Raw genomic sequence first — 14,364 nt, forward strand, 5'->3', positions numbered from 1 at the left:
TGTTTGGGTGAAACTCGTTGTTTACTTTTAGCCTAGATTAGTTGATAAAAGTTGATTGTTTCGCTAGCTGATATGACTTACCAGCAGCTGTGTTTTAGTCGAGAATAGTTGATAAAAATTGATTGCTTCCCGACCTGATACGACTTACCAGCAGATGATGAGCCAGCTGTAAAATGTACATGTCAGGGCAAAGGTGCAGGACTCTGTGTGTGTGTGTGTGTGTGTGTGTCAACTTTGTGTGTGTGTGTGTGATTATCCATGTGTGTGTGTGTGTGTGTGTGTGATCTTTCATTCGTGTTATTGTTAAATTCAAGTTCAATGCAAGGTTTTGATAAACATAAGAAGAAGTAAGTTTTTTGTTGTTGTTTTTTGTAAGGAAGGATTTCATGAACAAAACGTAACATATAACTGGTCTTTCCCTAAATTTACACATTTGCTTCGTCTGTGGCCATGAGGAAGATGGAACAGGCAGGTGCAAATGAACATGAGCAAGGATACAAGACGCAGTTACAAGACAGTTGCTAGTTACAAGACAGTTGCTGTGACCAACCGGTTTGAAAAGAAACGCCTAAACTAAAGCTGAAAAGTCATGTTGCCTTGGCCAGCTGTGTACAGGTCTGGAGGAAAAGCAGTGTAAAGTTAATGCACAGCAGCTAGGATTGAGCTGGGAGGATGTGTGTAGCTTCCCGCTGTAATATTCACTGGCATGTCAAGATCAGGAAGTGGAAAGGAAAAAAAGTATTTGAAAAAAAAATTGTAGTTGCACTTGCTTGACGTTGGGGGGTTTGGGTAACGGAGGGAAGGTATGTATGGAGGGGGATGGGGGTTGGCTTTCGTTAATGTGTGTGTGTGTGTGTGTGTGTGTGTTACTGTTGGATCATATTGTATGTGTGAGTGTTTGTGTTTGTTGTGTGTAAGTGTGTGCACATGTTTGTGCATGTTTGTGTCAAAATACAATGTGTGTGTGTGTGTGTTACTGTTGGATCATATTGTATGTGTGAGTGTTTGTGTTTGTTGTGTGTAAGTGTGTGCACATGTTTGTGCATGTTTGTGTTAAAATACAATGTGTGTAAGTGTGTGTGTGTGTGTGTCTGTGTGTGCTCACACTTGTTTGTTGGTGTTTGCGTGTGTGTGTGTGTGTGTGTGAATGTGAGAATGTGTATTTGTTTGTTATTGTCAGACTGTGTGATGAATTTTAATGTGAATGCGTGTGTGTGTGTGTGTGTGTGTGTGTGACATACAACGCTTCATAAAATATGATCTTTGGCTGTGTAGAACTGAGAACAATGCAGCAGATGGCAAACAGATAAAGTGAGCACAGTTGTTGTTTTTTTAAATTTTTTTATTTGTGCTGTCTGTCTTTCCGGTTCAAAATCTACAGTGCAGTTTATGGCAGTTGGCATGTTCAGGTGTTGCCAATTTTTTTACAGTCACACTCACAGTCACACTGATAATAAAAAGAAAAATAATAATCAATGGGGCAATTTTTGCTTGCCTTGGCTAAAAAAAAAAAAAAAAAAAAGTTCTTGTGTTAGTTTGGAGCTACATTTGACTGAAATGGCTGTATAGATTCAATGAATATCTTTGTCATAGCATTTTTCTTTTTCTTTTTTTTTTAAAGATTTTTTTTTTTCAGTCAAGTGTACATGAACTGTTTTACCAGATGCCACACCTGTTTTTCCAGTTCCTGTTGTAGTGTGTGTGTGTGTGTGTGTGTGTGTGCGCGTGCGTGCGTGCGTGTGTGTGTGTGTGCGTGTGTGTGTGTGTGCGTGCTTACATATAGTGTGACACTCCTGTTTTCCGGGTCATTTGTGTGGGGGGGGCAGAGAGTGTGAGAGAGGAGTGGGCATGATTGGGCATGTCAGTTTGAGAGATATAATGGTAAAACAAGAAACCGGCCTTGAGTTCTAACTACCACCTTTGGTTTGAGCCCTTACGAATCTGACCGAATTTATACATTACACTTACAGTGTCTTGATTTTGTGAGAAGATTAAAACCTGTCCCTTATCATGAGACGGTCACAAGGTGAAAAGAGGTCAGTCAACTTGAGTAACTGCTAAGCCCTTGTTAAGGCAGCAGCTCACAGCTTATCTCTCTGACTACATCACCATTCCCCCCCCTGCACACACACACACACACACACACACACACACACTAACACACACACTAACACACACACTGACATGAATACCTTATGTGCAGTTCACCAGCAGAAAGCATCACTCGGTTGGATAAGGCATGCGCATGCACATGCACATGCACACATACACACACATGTGCATGCATGCACTGACACATACATATGTACACAATCCCCCTCCTCTCGCATACATATACACATACATACAAACATACATACATACATACATGTACATACATTATCCAGTTCCCAGAACACACACACCCTACCCAAGACCCAGAAAAGCCTGGCTTGGCTTAGTCACAGATGGACGGCGCCGTGTGTTTTTTAATGGGCTAACAGCCTATTTATTCATGATGCATCAGTCGCAGGCTATGCTTTTGATGTCATGATTGTCATGCTGCCTAACTGTGAGTGCCTGTCAGCCATGCAACGGTGGTTTTGAAAGGGTCCCGAACTCTGGCGGTTCAGGTTGAGGAAAGCAAAAAGCAGAGCTTCGACAAGGGAGCATACTTGTTCCGTCCCCCCCCCCTCACCCCCCCCCCCCAGCCCCTCCCCCCTCACCCCCCCAGGTGGTGTGTTTTCTCCTGGCCTGTGTTGGACCAGTGTTCAACCAGATCAATGTGTTTCCCCCTCTCTCTCACTCCTCCCACGCCTCCCCTTCCTCCAAAAAGTTGGGTAGGTGTGTGTCATCAAAGGTCACTGCATTCCTGCAGGTCTGTGTTCTCCCAGGTCTACGTTCCCTTGGTCTACATTCCCCCGGATCTCTCTCTGTTTATTATACATGTTTCCCCAGGTCTACATTCCCCAGGTCTTCATTTCCCCCAGATCTCTCTCTGTATATTATACATCTGTTTCCCCAGGTCTTCATTCCCCCGGATCTCTCTCTGTATATTATACATGTTTCCCCAGGTCTACATTCCCCAGGTCTTCATTCCCCCCGGATCTCTCTCTGTATATTATACATGTGTTTCCCCGGGTCTACATTCCCCAGGTCTTCATTTCCCCCGGATCTCTCTCTGTTTATTATACATCTGTTTCCCCGGGTCTACATTCCCCAGGTCTTCATTCCCGCGGATCTCTCTCTGTATATTATACATCTGTTTCCCCGGGTCTACATTCCCCCGGTCTTCATTTCCCCCAGATCTCCCTCTGTATATTATACATCTGTTTCCCCAGGTCTACATTCCCCAGGTCTTCATTCCCCAGGATCTCTCTCTGTATATTATACATCTGTTTCCCCGGGTCTACATTCCCCAGGTCTTCATTCCTGCGGATCTCTCTCTGTATATTATACATGTGTTTCCCCGGGTCTACATTCCCCCGGTCTTCATTTCCCCTGGATCTCTCTCTGTATATTATACATGTGTTTCCCCGGGTCTACATTCCCCAGGTCTTCATTCCCCCGGATCTCTCTCTGCATATTATACATGTGTTTTTTGATTGATTGATTGATTGATTGATGTGGATACTTATACAGCGCCTATCCTCGATCAGGGACCAGGCTCTAAGCGTTTTACAAACATGGGGTCATCTGCACCACAGGCTGCCTACCTGGGCAGAGCCGACTGACGGCTGCCACTTGCACTGGGCGCTCATCATTCGTTTCCTGTGTCATTCAATCAGATTTCAGGTGCACACACATACACACTCAGACAGACATAACATTTTACGTGTATGACCGTTTTTGTTTATTTGCCCCGCCATGTAGGCAGCCATACTCCGTTTTCGGGGGTGTGCATGCTGGGTGTATTCTTGTTTCCATAACCCACCGAACGCTGACATGGATTACAGGTTCTTTAGCGTGCGTATTTGATTTTTTTTTCATGGGCATACACACACAAAGGGGGTTCAGGCACTAGCAGGTCTGCACATATGTTGACCTGGGAGATCGTAAAAATCTCCACCCTGTACCCACCAGGCGCCGTTACCGAGATTCGAACCCGGGACCCTCAGATTGAAAGTCCAACGCTTTAACCATTCGGCTGTTGCACCCGTGTTTCCCCAGGTCTGTGTTCCCCATCTTCTCTCCCCCCCCCCCCCCCCCCCCAAAATGTTTTGGTCTATACATGTTCTTCTCCCAGGTACATAATTCCCCCCTGGTCTATATATGTTCTTCTCCCAGGTAGCTAATTCCCCCTGGTCTATATATGTTCTTCTCCCAGGTAGCATAATTCCCCCTGGTCTATATATGTTCTTCTCCCAGGTAGCTAATTCCCCCTGGTCTGTATACGTTCTTCTCCCAGGTACATAATTCCCCCTGGTCTATATATGTTCCTCCCCCAGGTAGTTAATTCCCCCTGGTCTATATATGTTCTTCTCCCAGGTACATAATTCCCCCTGGTCTATATATGTTCTTCTCCCAGGTAGCTAATTCCCCCTGGTCTGTATACGTTCTTCTCCCAGGTACATAATTCCCCCTGGTCTATATATGTTCTTCTCCCAGGTAGCTAATTCCCCCTGGTCTGTATACGTTCTTCTCCCAGGTAGCTACTTCCACCTGGTCTTTCTACGTTCTTCTCCCAGGTAGCTAATTTCCCCTGGTCTATATATGTTCTTCTCCCAGGTACATAATTCCCCCTGGTCTATATATGTTCTTCTCCCAGGTTTATATATGTTCTTCTTCCAGGTAGCTACTTCCCCCTGGTCTATATATGTTCCTCCCCCAGGTAGCTACTTCCCCCTGGTCTATATATGTTCTTCCCCCAGGTAGCTAATTCCCCCTGGTCTATATATGTTCCTCCCCCAGGTAGCTAATTCCCCCTGGTCTATATATGTTCCTCCCCCAGGTAGCTAATTCCCCCTGGTCTATATATGTTCTTCTCCCAGGTAGCTAATTCCCCCTGGTCTATATATGTTCCTCCCCCAGGTAGCTAATTCCCCCTGGTCTATATATGTTCTTCTCCCAGGTAGCTAATTCCCCCTGGTCTATATATGTTCCTCCCCCAGGTAGCTAATTCCCCCTGGTCTATATATGTTCCTCCCCCAGGTAGCTAATTCCCCCTGGTCTGTGTTATCCCAGGTCTGTATTGATATATATTTACCTGTGTCTGTGTCCCTCCCCCCCAACCCCCCACATCTCCTCCCCCCTGGCCTTTGTTTCATGTGATACTGTTGGGTAGTGGTCAGTTGCCATCAGTGGTCAAAATTAGTGAAAAAAATACTAACATTGCATTATTAAGTACCCATAATACAAAAATTGTTTTAACATAAGCTGCATACATTTGGTTTGTGGTCAGTGCTGGTCAGCAAACAGCCAGACGAGGTCAAGAAGTTTTGATGTTAACATGATAAATTGCCACATTCTGAAAACTTAGGGTTTGTGGTCAGTAATGGTCAGCAGTCGTCAGAAGTGAGCCCGTAATGGTCAAAATCTTGTGAAGAAGTCCAAAGGATGGTATTGCACAAGCATCACAAAGACGTAGGGTCTCCACAGTTAGCGGTCACTGCAGTGGTCAGTCAGTGGTCAGACCTGTCAAGACGTCATGATAATGAAAGGACATGACTAAACAAGGCTATCGGAACACTCGTGCAGAGGGCAGTTGTCAGCAGATGGCCTGTCATTGTCAAGGAATTCTAACACTGTATAACTGTCACAAAATAATGCAGTTTGACCATGTGGAGTGATGGCCTAGAGGTAGTGCGTCCGCCTAGGAAGCGAGAGAATCTGAGTGCGCTGCTTCGAATCACGGCTCAGCTGCCGGTATTTTCTCCCCCTCCACTAGACCTTGAGTGGTGGTCTGGATGCTAGTCATTCGGATGAGACAATAAACCGAGGTCCCATGTGCAGCATGCACTCAGCGCATGTAAAAAAAAAAAAAAACCACCACGGCATCCTGGCAAAATTCTGTAGAAAAATCCACTTCGATAGGAAAAACAAATAAAACTACACGCAGGAAAAAATACAAAAAAAAAAAAGGGTGGTGCTGTAGTGTAGCGACGCGCTGTCCCTGGGGAGAGCAGCAGGAATTTCACACAGAGAAATCTGTTGTGATAAAAAGAAATATGAATACAAATACAATACCTTGGAGAGCATATGGATAATCCCCTTTCTGAAAGTGTGTGTGTGTGTGTGTGTTTGGGTGTGTGCACATGTGTGTGTTTGTTCTTTAGTTTAACGTCTTTACACTGTAAGTGATATTAGACGAGGGAAGGAAAAAAAATCGAGTGGGAGGAAGGGGGGGGCGGGGGGGGGGGGGGGGGGGGATTACACATGTGTGTGTGTATGTACATGTGTGTGCGTGCATGCATTTGTGTGTGTGTGTGTGTTCATCAGTGTTTAAAATAAACAACCAGAATGGACATTCTGCAGCGGAGGTTGGCAGCTGCATGTTACTTTTCCCAATACTTGTTGCGGGGTCACAGGCTGACATTCAGTAGTGATCCATGTATGTGAAGGAAAAAAAATCTATATGTATGCGTGCTCATTGCGCAGTAGTTATTTTCAGCAGCAGCAGCCGTTACGTATGAAATGTTGCCTCATACAATTTTTGTTTCACCGGATAACTGAGTTATCAGCTTCAGAATGTGTGTGTGTGTGTGTGTGTGTGTGTGTGTGTGTGTGTGTGTGTGTGAAAGTCAAAGTCAAGCCAGAGTCAAAATCTTTATTTCAAGATGGTAATTGAATAAGCAACAACTGCTTTTTTTTTTCTTTTTCTTTTTTTTTTTTTTCTTTTTTTTTTTACATCAAGTCATCTAGATGATAGAAAACAAAACAAAACAGATATAGATAATTAAAGAAATAATTAGAAAAAAAGAAGAAAAAAAGAGGAGAAACATAGATTTAAAAAAAGAAAGAAAAAATAGATACCTACATGATACATACTAGAACCATGCGATAATGAAATACACAGTAGCATTTTAGTTTCACACACAGAAACAAAAAAACCACTCAGTTACACAAACACAAATTCACAACCCACACCATTTCGCATTCACATACCCCCTCATATAACACATGAACCGCCAGCCAAAACATACACGAAACATTTCACAAATAATAATTTAGGTGGTAACTAATAGATATACATTTGTGTTATTGTTCATCATTTGCACAGTTAATAAAATGATTGTTAATATTTTTCTTAAACACATTTTCATTCTTTATATTCTTTAACATGAGTGGAAAATTATTCCATAAGTTTCCACCAAGTATAGGAAGCTGGATTTATAAAGGTTATTTCTAGATCTAGGTATACATAACATATGGTTGTGTCTGTGGTCATTAGTTTTAAAAGTTTCTGTTATCTTGTGTGTGTTGTGTGTGTGTGGGCGTGCATGAGCATATGTGTACATAAAATAATTGTGTGTGTGTGTGCGTGTGTGTGTGTCTGTGTGTGTGTGTGTGTGTGTGTGAAGGCGAGTGCATGTATGAATTTTCGAGTGACCCTTAATGTGTACATTGACATGGAGTATAAAATACCTGATGTGATTTTCTGCTTGCATGCACACACACACACACACACACACACACACACACACAACACATGAAGGGGATTCAGACCCGTAGCAGGTCTGCACGTCAGTTGGCTTGGGAGATAGGAAAACCACTTTCCACCCGTAACACACCAGGGATTCGAACTCAGGACCCGAAGGTTGAAAGTCCAATACTTTACTACCACCCACTTGGCTTGTTGCTTCTCGTCCTCTCTGCATGGCATGCGTTTGTTTGCCCAGACCAGCACGGCTGTTTGTGCGCACCAGTGTTTGGCTTGGACCGTCTGCTGTTGTCACAGCTGTTAGCGTGCGCTGAAACGCAAGCTGCACTTGTGAACCGGGGTTGCTGGGTCACTGGGAAGACTGGGAATGCAGCGTGCCAAATAAACGACTGTTCACGGATCTGAGAATGGGTGGGGTGGGGTGGGTTCTCTATTGACTGATTCGCACTTTGAGATTTCTTGGTTTCTAGCTGTCTTGCTGTGCTTGTGTGTGTGTGTGTGTGTTTGAACTTAGCATGTTAGTGTGTGTGTGTGTGTGTGTTGGTTGGTCATCTATTTACCATCTATTCACTTATGTGATTTTAGATGAGGGGAAAAGAGTGTGTGTATGTCCCATGTTTGAGTGTGCGTACTTGAACAGTTTGTTGTCATCTCAAAGTTGACAAATTCCGGTATATGATAGGAAAGATATCTAGACACGAACCAACACATCACAGCAACATGAACCAACACGTTAAAGCGACATGAACCAACACATCACAGCGACATGAACCAACACACCACAGCGACATGAACCAACACATCGCAGCGACACGAACCAACACATCGCAGCGACACGAACCAAAACATCACAGCGACATGAACCAACACATCACAGCGACATGAACCAACACATCACAGCGACATGAACCAACACATCACAGCGATATGAACCAACACATCGCAGCGACACAAACCAACACATCGCAGCGACACGAACCAACACATCGCAGCGACATGCCATGGAGCAACACATCACAGCGACACGAACCAACACATCACAGCGACATGAACCAACACATCACAGCGACACGAACCAACACATCACAGCGACACGAACCAACACATCACAGCGACACAAACCAACACATCACAGCGACATGAACCAACACATCACAGCGACATGAACCAACACATCACAGCGACACGAACCAACACATCACAGCGACACGAACCAACACATCACAGCGACATGAACCAACACATCGCAGCGACACGAACCAACACATCACAGCGACATGAACCAACACATCACAGCGACACATCACAGCGACATGAACCAACACATCACATTGACACGAACCAACACACCACAGCGACATGCCATGAACCAACACATCACAGCGACATGAACCAACACACCACAGCGACATGCCATGAACCAGCACATCACAGCGACATGCCATGAACCAACACACCACAGCGACATGCCATGAACCAGCACATCACAGCGACATGAACCAACACATCACAGCGACACATCACAGCGACATGAACCAACACATCACATTGACACGAACCAACACACCACAGCGACATGCCATGAACCAACACATCACATTGACATGAACCAACACACCACAGCGACATGCCATGAACCAGCACATCACAGCGACATGAACCAACACATCACATTGACACGAACCAACACACCACAGCGACATGCCATGAACCAGCACATCACAGCAACATGAACCAACCCATCACAGCAGCATGAACCAACCCATCACAGCGACACGAACCAACCCATCACAGCAGCATGAACCAACCCATCACAGCGACACGAACCAAAACATCACAGCGATATGAACCAACACATCGCAGCGACACAAACCAACACATCGCAGCGACATGAACCAACACATCACAGCGACACGAACCAACACATCACAGCGACATGAACCAACATATCACATTGACACGAACCAACACACCACAGCGACATGAACCAACACATCACAGCAACATGAACCAACACATCACAGCGACATGAACCAACACATCACAGTGACACATCACAGCGACATGAACCAACACATCATAGCGACACAGCGACACAAACCAACACATCACTCTCCCTGGGGAGAGTGCGTCTTCACAGTGCCAGCACCACCCCATTTCTTCTTTCCTTTATTCTGTCTGCAAGTATTTGTTTGTTTGTTTTTACCATCATTGGAGTGATGGCCCAGAGGTAACGCGTTTGCCTAGGAAGCGAGAGAATCCGATATTTTCTCCCCCTCCACAAGACCTTGAGTGGTGGTCTGGACGCTAGTCATTCGGATGAGACGATAAACCAAGGTACCGTGTCCAGCATGCACTTAGCGCACGTAAAAGAACCCACGGCAACAAAAGGGTTGTTCCTGGCAAAATTCTGTAGAAAAATCCACTTCGATAGGAAAAACAAATCAAACTGCACGCAGGAAAAAATACGAGATCTTCCAGGGGAGAGCAGCCTGAATTTCACACAGAGAAATCTGTTGTGATAAAAAGAAATACAAATGCAAATACAGTGTGGATTTTTTCAACAGAATTTAGCCAAGGAGAACACTGTTGCTGTGTTTTGTGTGTGTGTGTGTGTTTGTGTGTGTGTGTGTGTTCATGTGCTCTAAATGCATGCTGCACACAGGACCTCACTTTATCGTTTAGGTCAAGTGGAGGGAAAGAGTGGGGACGGGGGAAGCGGAGGGGGGGGGGGGGGACAGCAGATCAGTGAGGATTCTTGTCCCAATATGGGACTGGATCCTGTGGACACTTGCTTCCGAGTTGGGTGCATAACCACGAGGCCACCGCTCCACACTGCAGATACATATAGTTGTCTTCCTCCTCCTCCTCCTCAAAAAGAGGATCAGGTGCTTGAGAATGTGTTTCCATCATAAATGGTAATTGCATAATTTTTGGTGTGTGTGTGTGTGTGACAGAAACACTCCTACCAGCCCATGTGGACGCTCGTGGGCGCCGGGCTGAAGACGCTGGACCAGTCACAGCGCGACATGGGCACCATCTTGCCGCCAGGCTGCAAGTGGATCAAGGATTCTGTGGTGGAGTTCGATCCTCAGAACAACACGGTGTCCACTGCGTCAGGAAAGAAGGTGATTTGGTTGTCGTCGTTGTTGTTGTTGTTGGTCTCTGTTGCTGTGTGTGTGTGTGTGTGTGTGTGTTGTTGTGGTAGTGACTTCTGTTAGTCAACCAGTGTGTTGGTTCTCTTTGTATTTGTATTTCTCTTTTTTTGGGGGGGGGGGGGGTCACACCAGATTTCTCTATGTGAAATTCGGGCTGCTCTCTCCCCAGGGAGAGCGCATCGCTACACTGAGAGCACCACCCTTTTTTTTTTTTTATTTTTTTTTCCTGCGTACAGTTTTATTTGTTTTTCCTATCCAAGTGGATTTTTCTGCAGAATTTTGCCAGGGACAATGCTTTTGTTGCCGTGAGTTCTTTTACGTGCACTAAGTGCATGCTGCACACGGGACCTCGGTTTATCGTCTCGTCCAATTGAGTAATGTCCAGACCACCACTCAAGGTCTAGTGGAGGGGGAGAAAATACCGGCACCTGAGCCATGATTCGAGCCAGTGCGCTCAGATTCTCTCGCTTCCTTGGTAGATTTGTTACCTCTAGGCCATCACTCCACATAGTTCTGGATGTTGTTGTGATACATATTCTGTGGTTTTTTGACTCACTTGTGTAAACAAAGTGAGTCTATGTTTTAACCCGGTGTTCGGTTGTCTGTGTGTGTGTGTGTCTGTGTGTCCGTGGTAAACTTTAACATTGACATTTTCTCAGCAAATACTTTGTCAGTTGACACCAAATTAGGCATAAAAATAGGAAAAATTCAGTTCTTTCCAGTCATCTTGTTTTTAAAACAATATTGCACCTCTGGGATGGGCACAAAAAATGAAGCCTAATTATATGCAAACTGCATTTACTGTTATATTTATATTTTTTGTATTCTCTAAACTTGGAACTTTGATCTGATGTTCTGACACAACAACAAGAGCAGTCATTATTATCATTTTTTGTTCAAACAGGAACTTCTTTTGCTAAGCATGGAAGTTTTATTTATTTTGCAAACGTTTTGGTGCAGATAGTAAAAAGGGAAATTACTCTGTGATTAATGCTAGGGGACTTAATTTGCTTTAAACTGATCTTTCTCATCTTAAACATTACATTTTGAAATTATACTCAATACATAAAAAGCTTGGATTTAAAAAAAAATTTTAAGTGTGTCACAAGTGAGTCTTGAAGGCCTTGCTTCTCTTGTTGTTGTTGTCTTTTCTTTGTATTTTAATGTCTTGTATGTATTCATGTTGAATGACCCACCGTCATTCCTGTACATTGTTTTTGTAACATACACCACAAATAAATAACTCTTTGTCTTAGGGGAGATAAATATTTTGTATTGGAATGTTCACCCCTGAAAACGGAGTGTGGCTGCCTGCATGGCCGAGTAAAAAGAATCATACACGTAAAAGCCCACTCGTGTATATATACAAGTCAACATGGGGGTTACAGCCTACGAACAAAGAAGTAGTATTGGATGGATGCTCAAGAGAAAATATAACCTGTGCAAGGAGAGAGGAAACAAAAGAAGTATTTTTGTATTGTGTTGGTTCCATGTTTGCTGGAATCCATTGGTTCATGCAGCTGTGATGTTTCAGTTGGTTTTATTGTGGTCATATGTTCATCAGAGCATTTTATTTTAGTGATATACGTGTGGGTTCATGTTGTTGTTTGTAGGTGCTTGTAGTTGTGGAATGTTTGTTCAAGTCGCTGCGATGTGTTGGTTCATGTCGCTGTGATGTGTGTTGGTTCATGTCGCTGTGATGTGTTGGTTCATGTCGCTGTGATGTGTTGGTTCATGTCGCTGTGATGTGTTGGTTCATGTCGCTGTGATGTGTTGGTTCGTGTCGCTGTGATGTGTTGGTTCATGTCGAAGTGATGTGTTGGTTCATGTCGCTGTGATGTGTTGGTTCATGTCGCTGTGATGTGTTGGTTCATGTCGCTGTGATGTGTTGGTTCATGTCGCTGTGATGTGTTGGTTCATGTCGCTGTGAAGTGTTGGTTCATGTCGCTGTGATGTGTTGGTTCATGTCGCTGTGAAGTGTTGGTTCATGTTGTGATGTGTTGGTTCATGTCGCTGTGATGTGTTGGTTCATGTCGCTGTGATGTGTTGGTTCATGTCACTGTGATATGTGTGATGTGTTGGTTCATGTTGCTGTGATGTGTTGGTGTTGGTTCCTGTCACTGCGATGTGTTGGTTCCTGTCGCTGTGATGTGTTGATTCATGTCACTGTGATATGTTGGTTCATGTTGCTGTGATATGTTGGTTCATGTTGCTGTGATATGTTGGTTCGTGGCATGTCACTGTGATGTGTTGGTTCATGTCTTGTCGCTGTGATGTTTTGATTCATGTCGCTGTGATGTGTTGGTTCATGTCGAAGTGATGTGTTGGTTCATGTCGCTGTGATGTGTTGCTTCATGTAGCTGTGATGTGTTGGTTCATGTCGCTGTGATGTGTTGGTTCATGTCGCTGTGATGTGTTGGTTCATGGCATGTTGCTGTGATGTGTTGGTTCATGTCGCTGTGATGTGTTGGTTCATGTCGCTGTGATGTGTTGGTTCATGGCATGTTGCTGTGGTGTGTTGGTTCATGTCGCTGTGATGTGTTGGTTCATGGCATGTTGCTGTGGTGTGTTGGTTCATGTCGCTGTGTCGCTGTGATGTGTTGGCTCATGGCATGTCGCTGTGATGTGTTTTTTCATGTCGCTGTGGTTCATATGTATCAAATATGTATGCAATGTGTTGGTTCATGTCTGTGATCTGTTGGTTGTGTATATGCGCTGTGCTGGTTGTCATAGTTGTGGTGCTGGATCATTTACTAGTTGTTATGCATGGTGCGTTTTATTCATGCTATACTCCTGCTCTTGCGCACGCATGTGTAGTCATGCACACGCGCATACACACACACAACACACACACACACACACACACACACACACACACACACAGAGTAGAGTGATGGCCTAGAGGTAACGCGTCTGCCTAGGAAGCGAGAGAATCTGAGGGCGCTGGTTCGAATCGCGATATTTTCTCCCCCTCCACTAGACCTTGAGTGGTGGTCTGGACGCTAGTCATTCGGATGAGACGATAAACCGAGGTCCCGTGTGCAAGCATGCATTTAGCGCACGTAAAAGAACCCACGGCAACAAAAGGGTTGTTCCTGGCAAAATTCTGTAGAAAAATCCACTTCGACAGGAAAAAACAAATAAAACTGCACGCAGGAAAAAATACAAAAAAATGGGTGGCGCTGTAGTTTAGCGACGCGCTCTCCCTGGGGAGAGCAGCCCGAATTTCACACAGAGAAATCTGTTGTGATAAAAAGGAATACAAATACAAATACAAATACACACACACACACACACACACACACACACACACACACACACACACACACACACACACACACACATTCAGTGCTCACACTCCTCTTTCCCTCTCTTTTTCTATCTCTCATACACAGACACATGCTGACATTCATTCACCCTGTTATACTGAGTTCATGCACTGACCTTTTCTTTCTTTGACATAGACATACAGACTCTCTCTCTCTCTCTCCCCCTCTCTCTCTCTCTCTCTCTCTCTCTCCCTCTCTCTGCTTCTACCATCTGTCACCACATCTTTACCAGTCACTGTGTAGAATGTGTCATTCACACTTTTTTTTTTACACATCTTTTTTTTCTTCTTCTTTTTTT

The 14,364-nt window shown here is 44.4% G+C and overlaps 1 protein-coding gene across 2 annotated transcripts in view; it reads left to right on the plus strand.

Moving 5' to 3' along the window:
- Positions 1 to 14,364, plus strand: part of LOC143278138 (sulfide:quinone oxidoreductase, mitochondrial-like) — a 61,967-nt gene that overhangs the window by 5,721 nt on the left and 41,882 nt on the right. For both annotated transcript variants that reach the window (XM_076583171.1, XM_076583170.1), the window contains exon 2: positions 10,537 to 10,707. In XM_076583171.1, the coding sequence (XP_076439286.1) occupies positions 10,537 to 10,707 (171 nt within the window). The remainder of the gene's footprint in view (positions 1 to 10,536; positions 10,708 to 14,364) is intronic.

Source organism: Babylonia areolata, chromosome 35 (genome assembly GCF_041734735.1).
Source record: "Babylonia areolata isolate BAREFJ2019XMU chromosome 35, ASM4173473v1, whole genome shotgun sequence".
Lineage (NCBI taxonomy): Eukaryota > Metazoa > Mollusca > Gastropoda > Neogastropoda > Buccinidae > Babylonia > Babylonia areolata.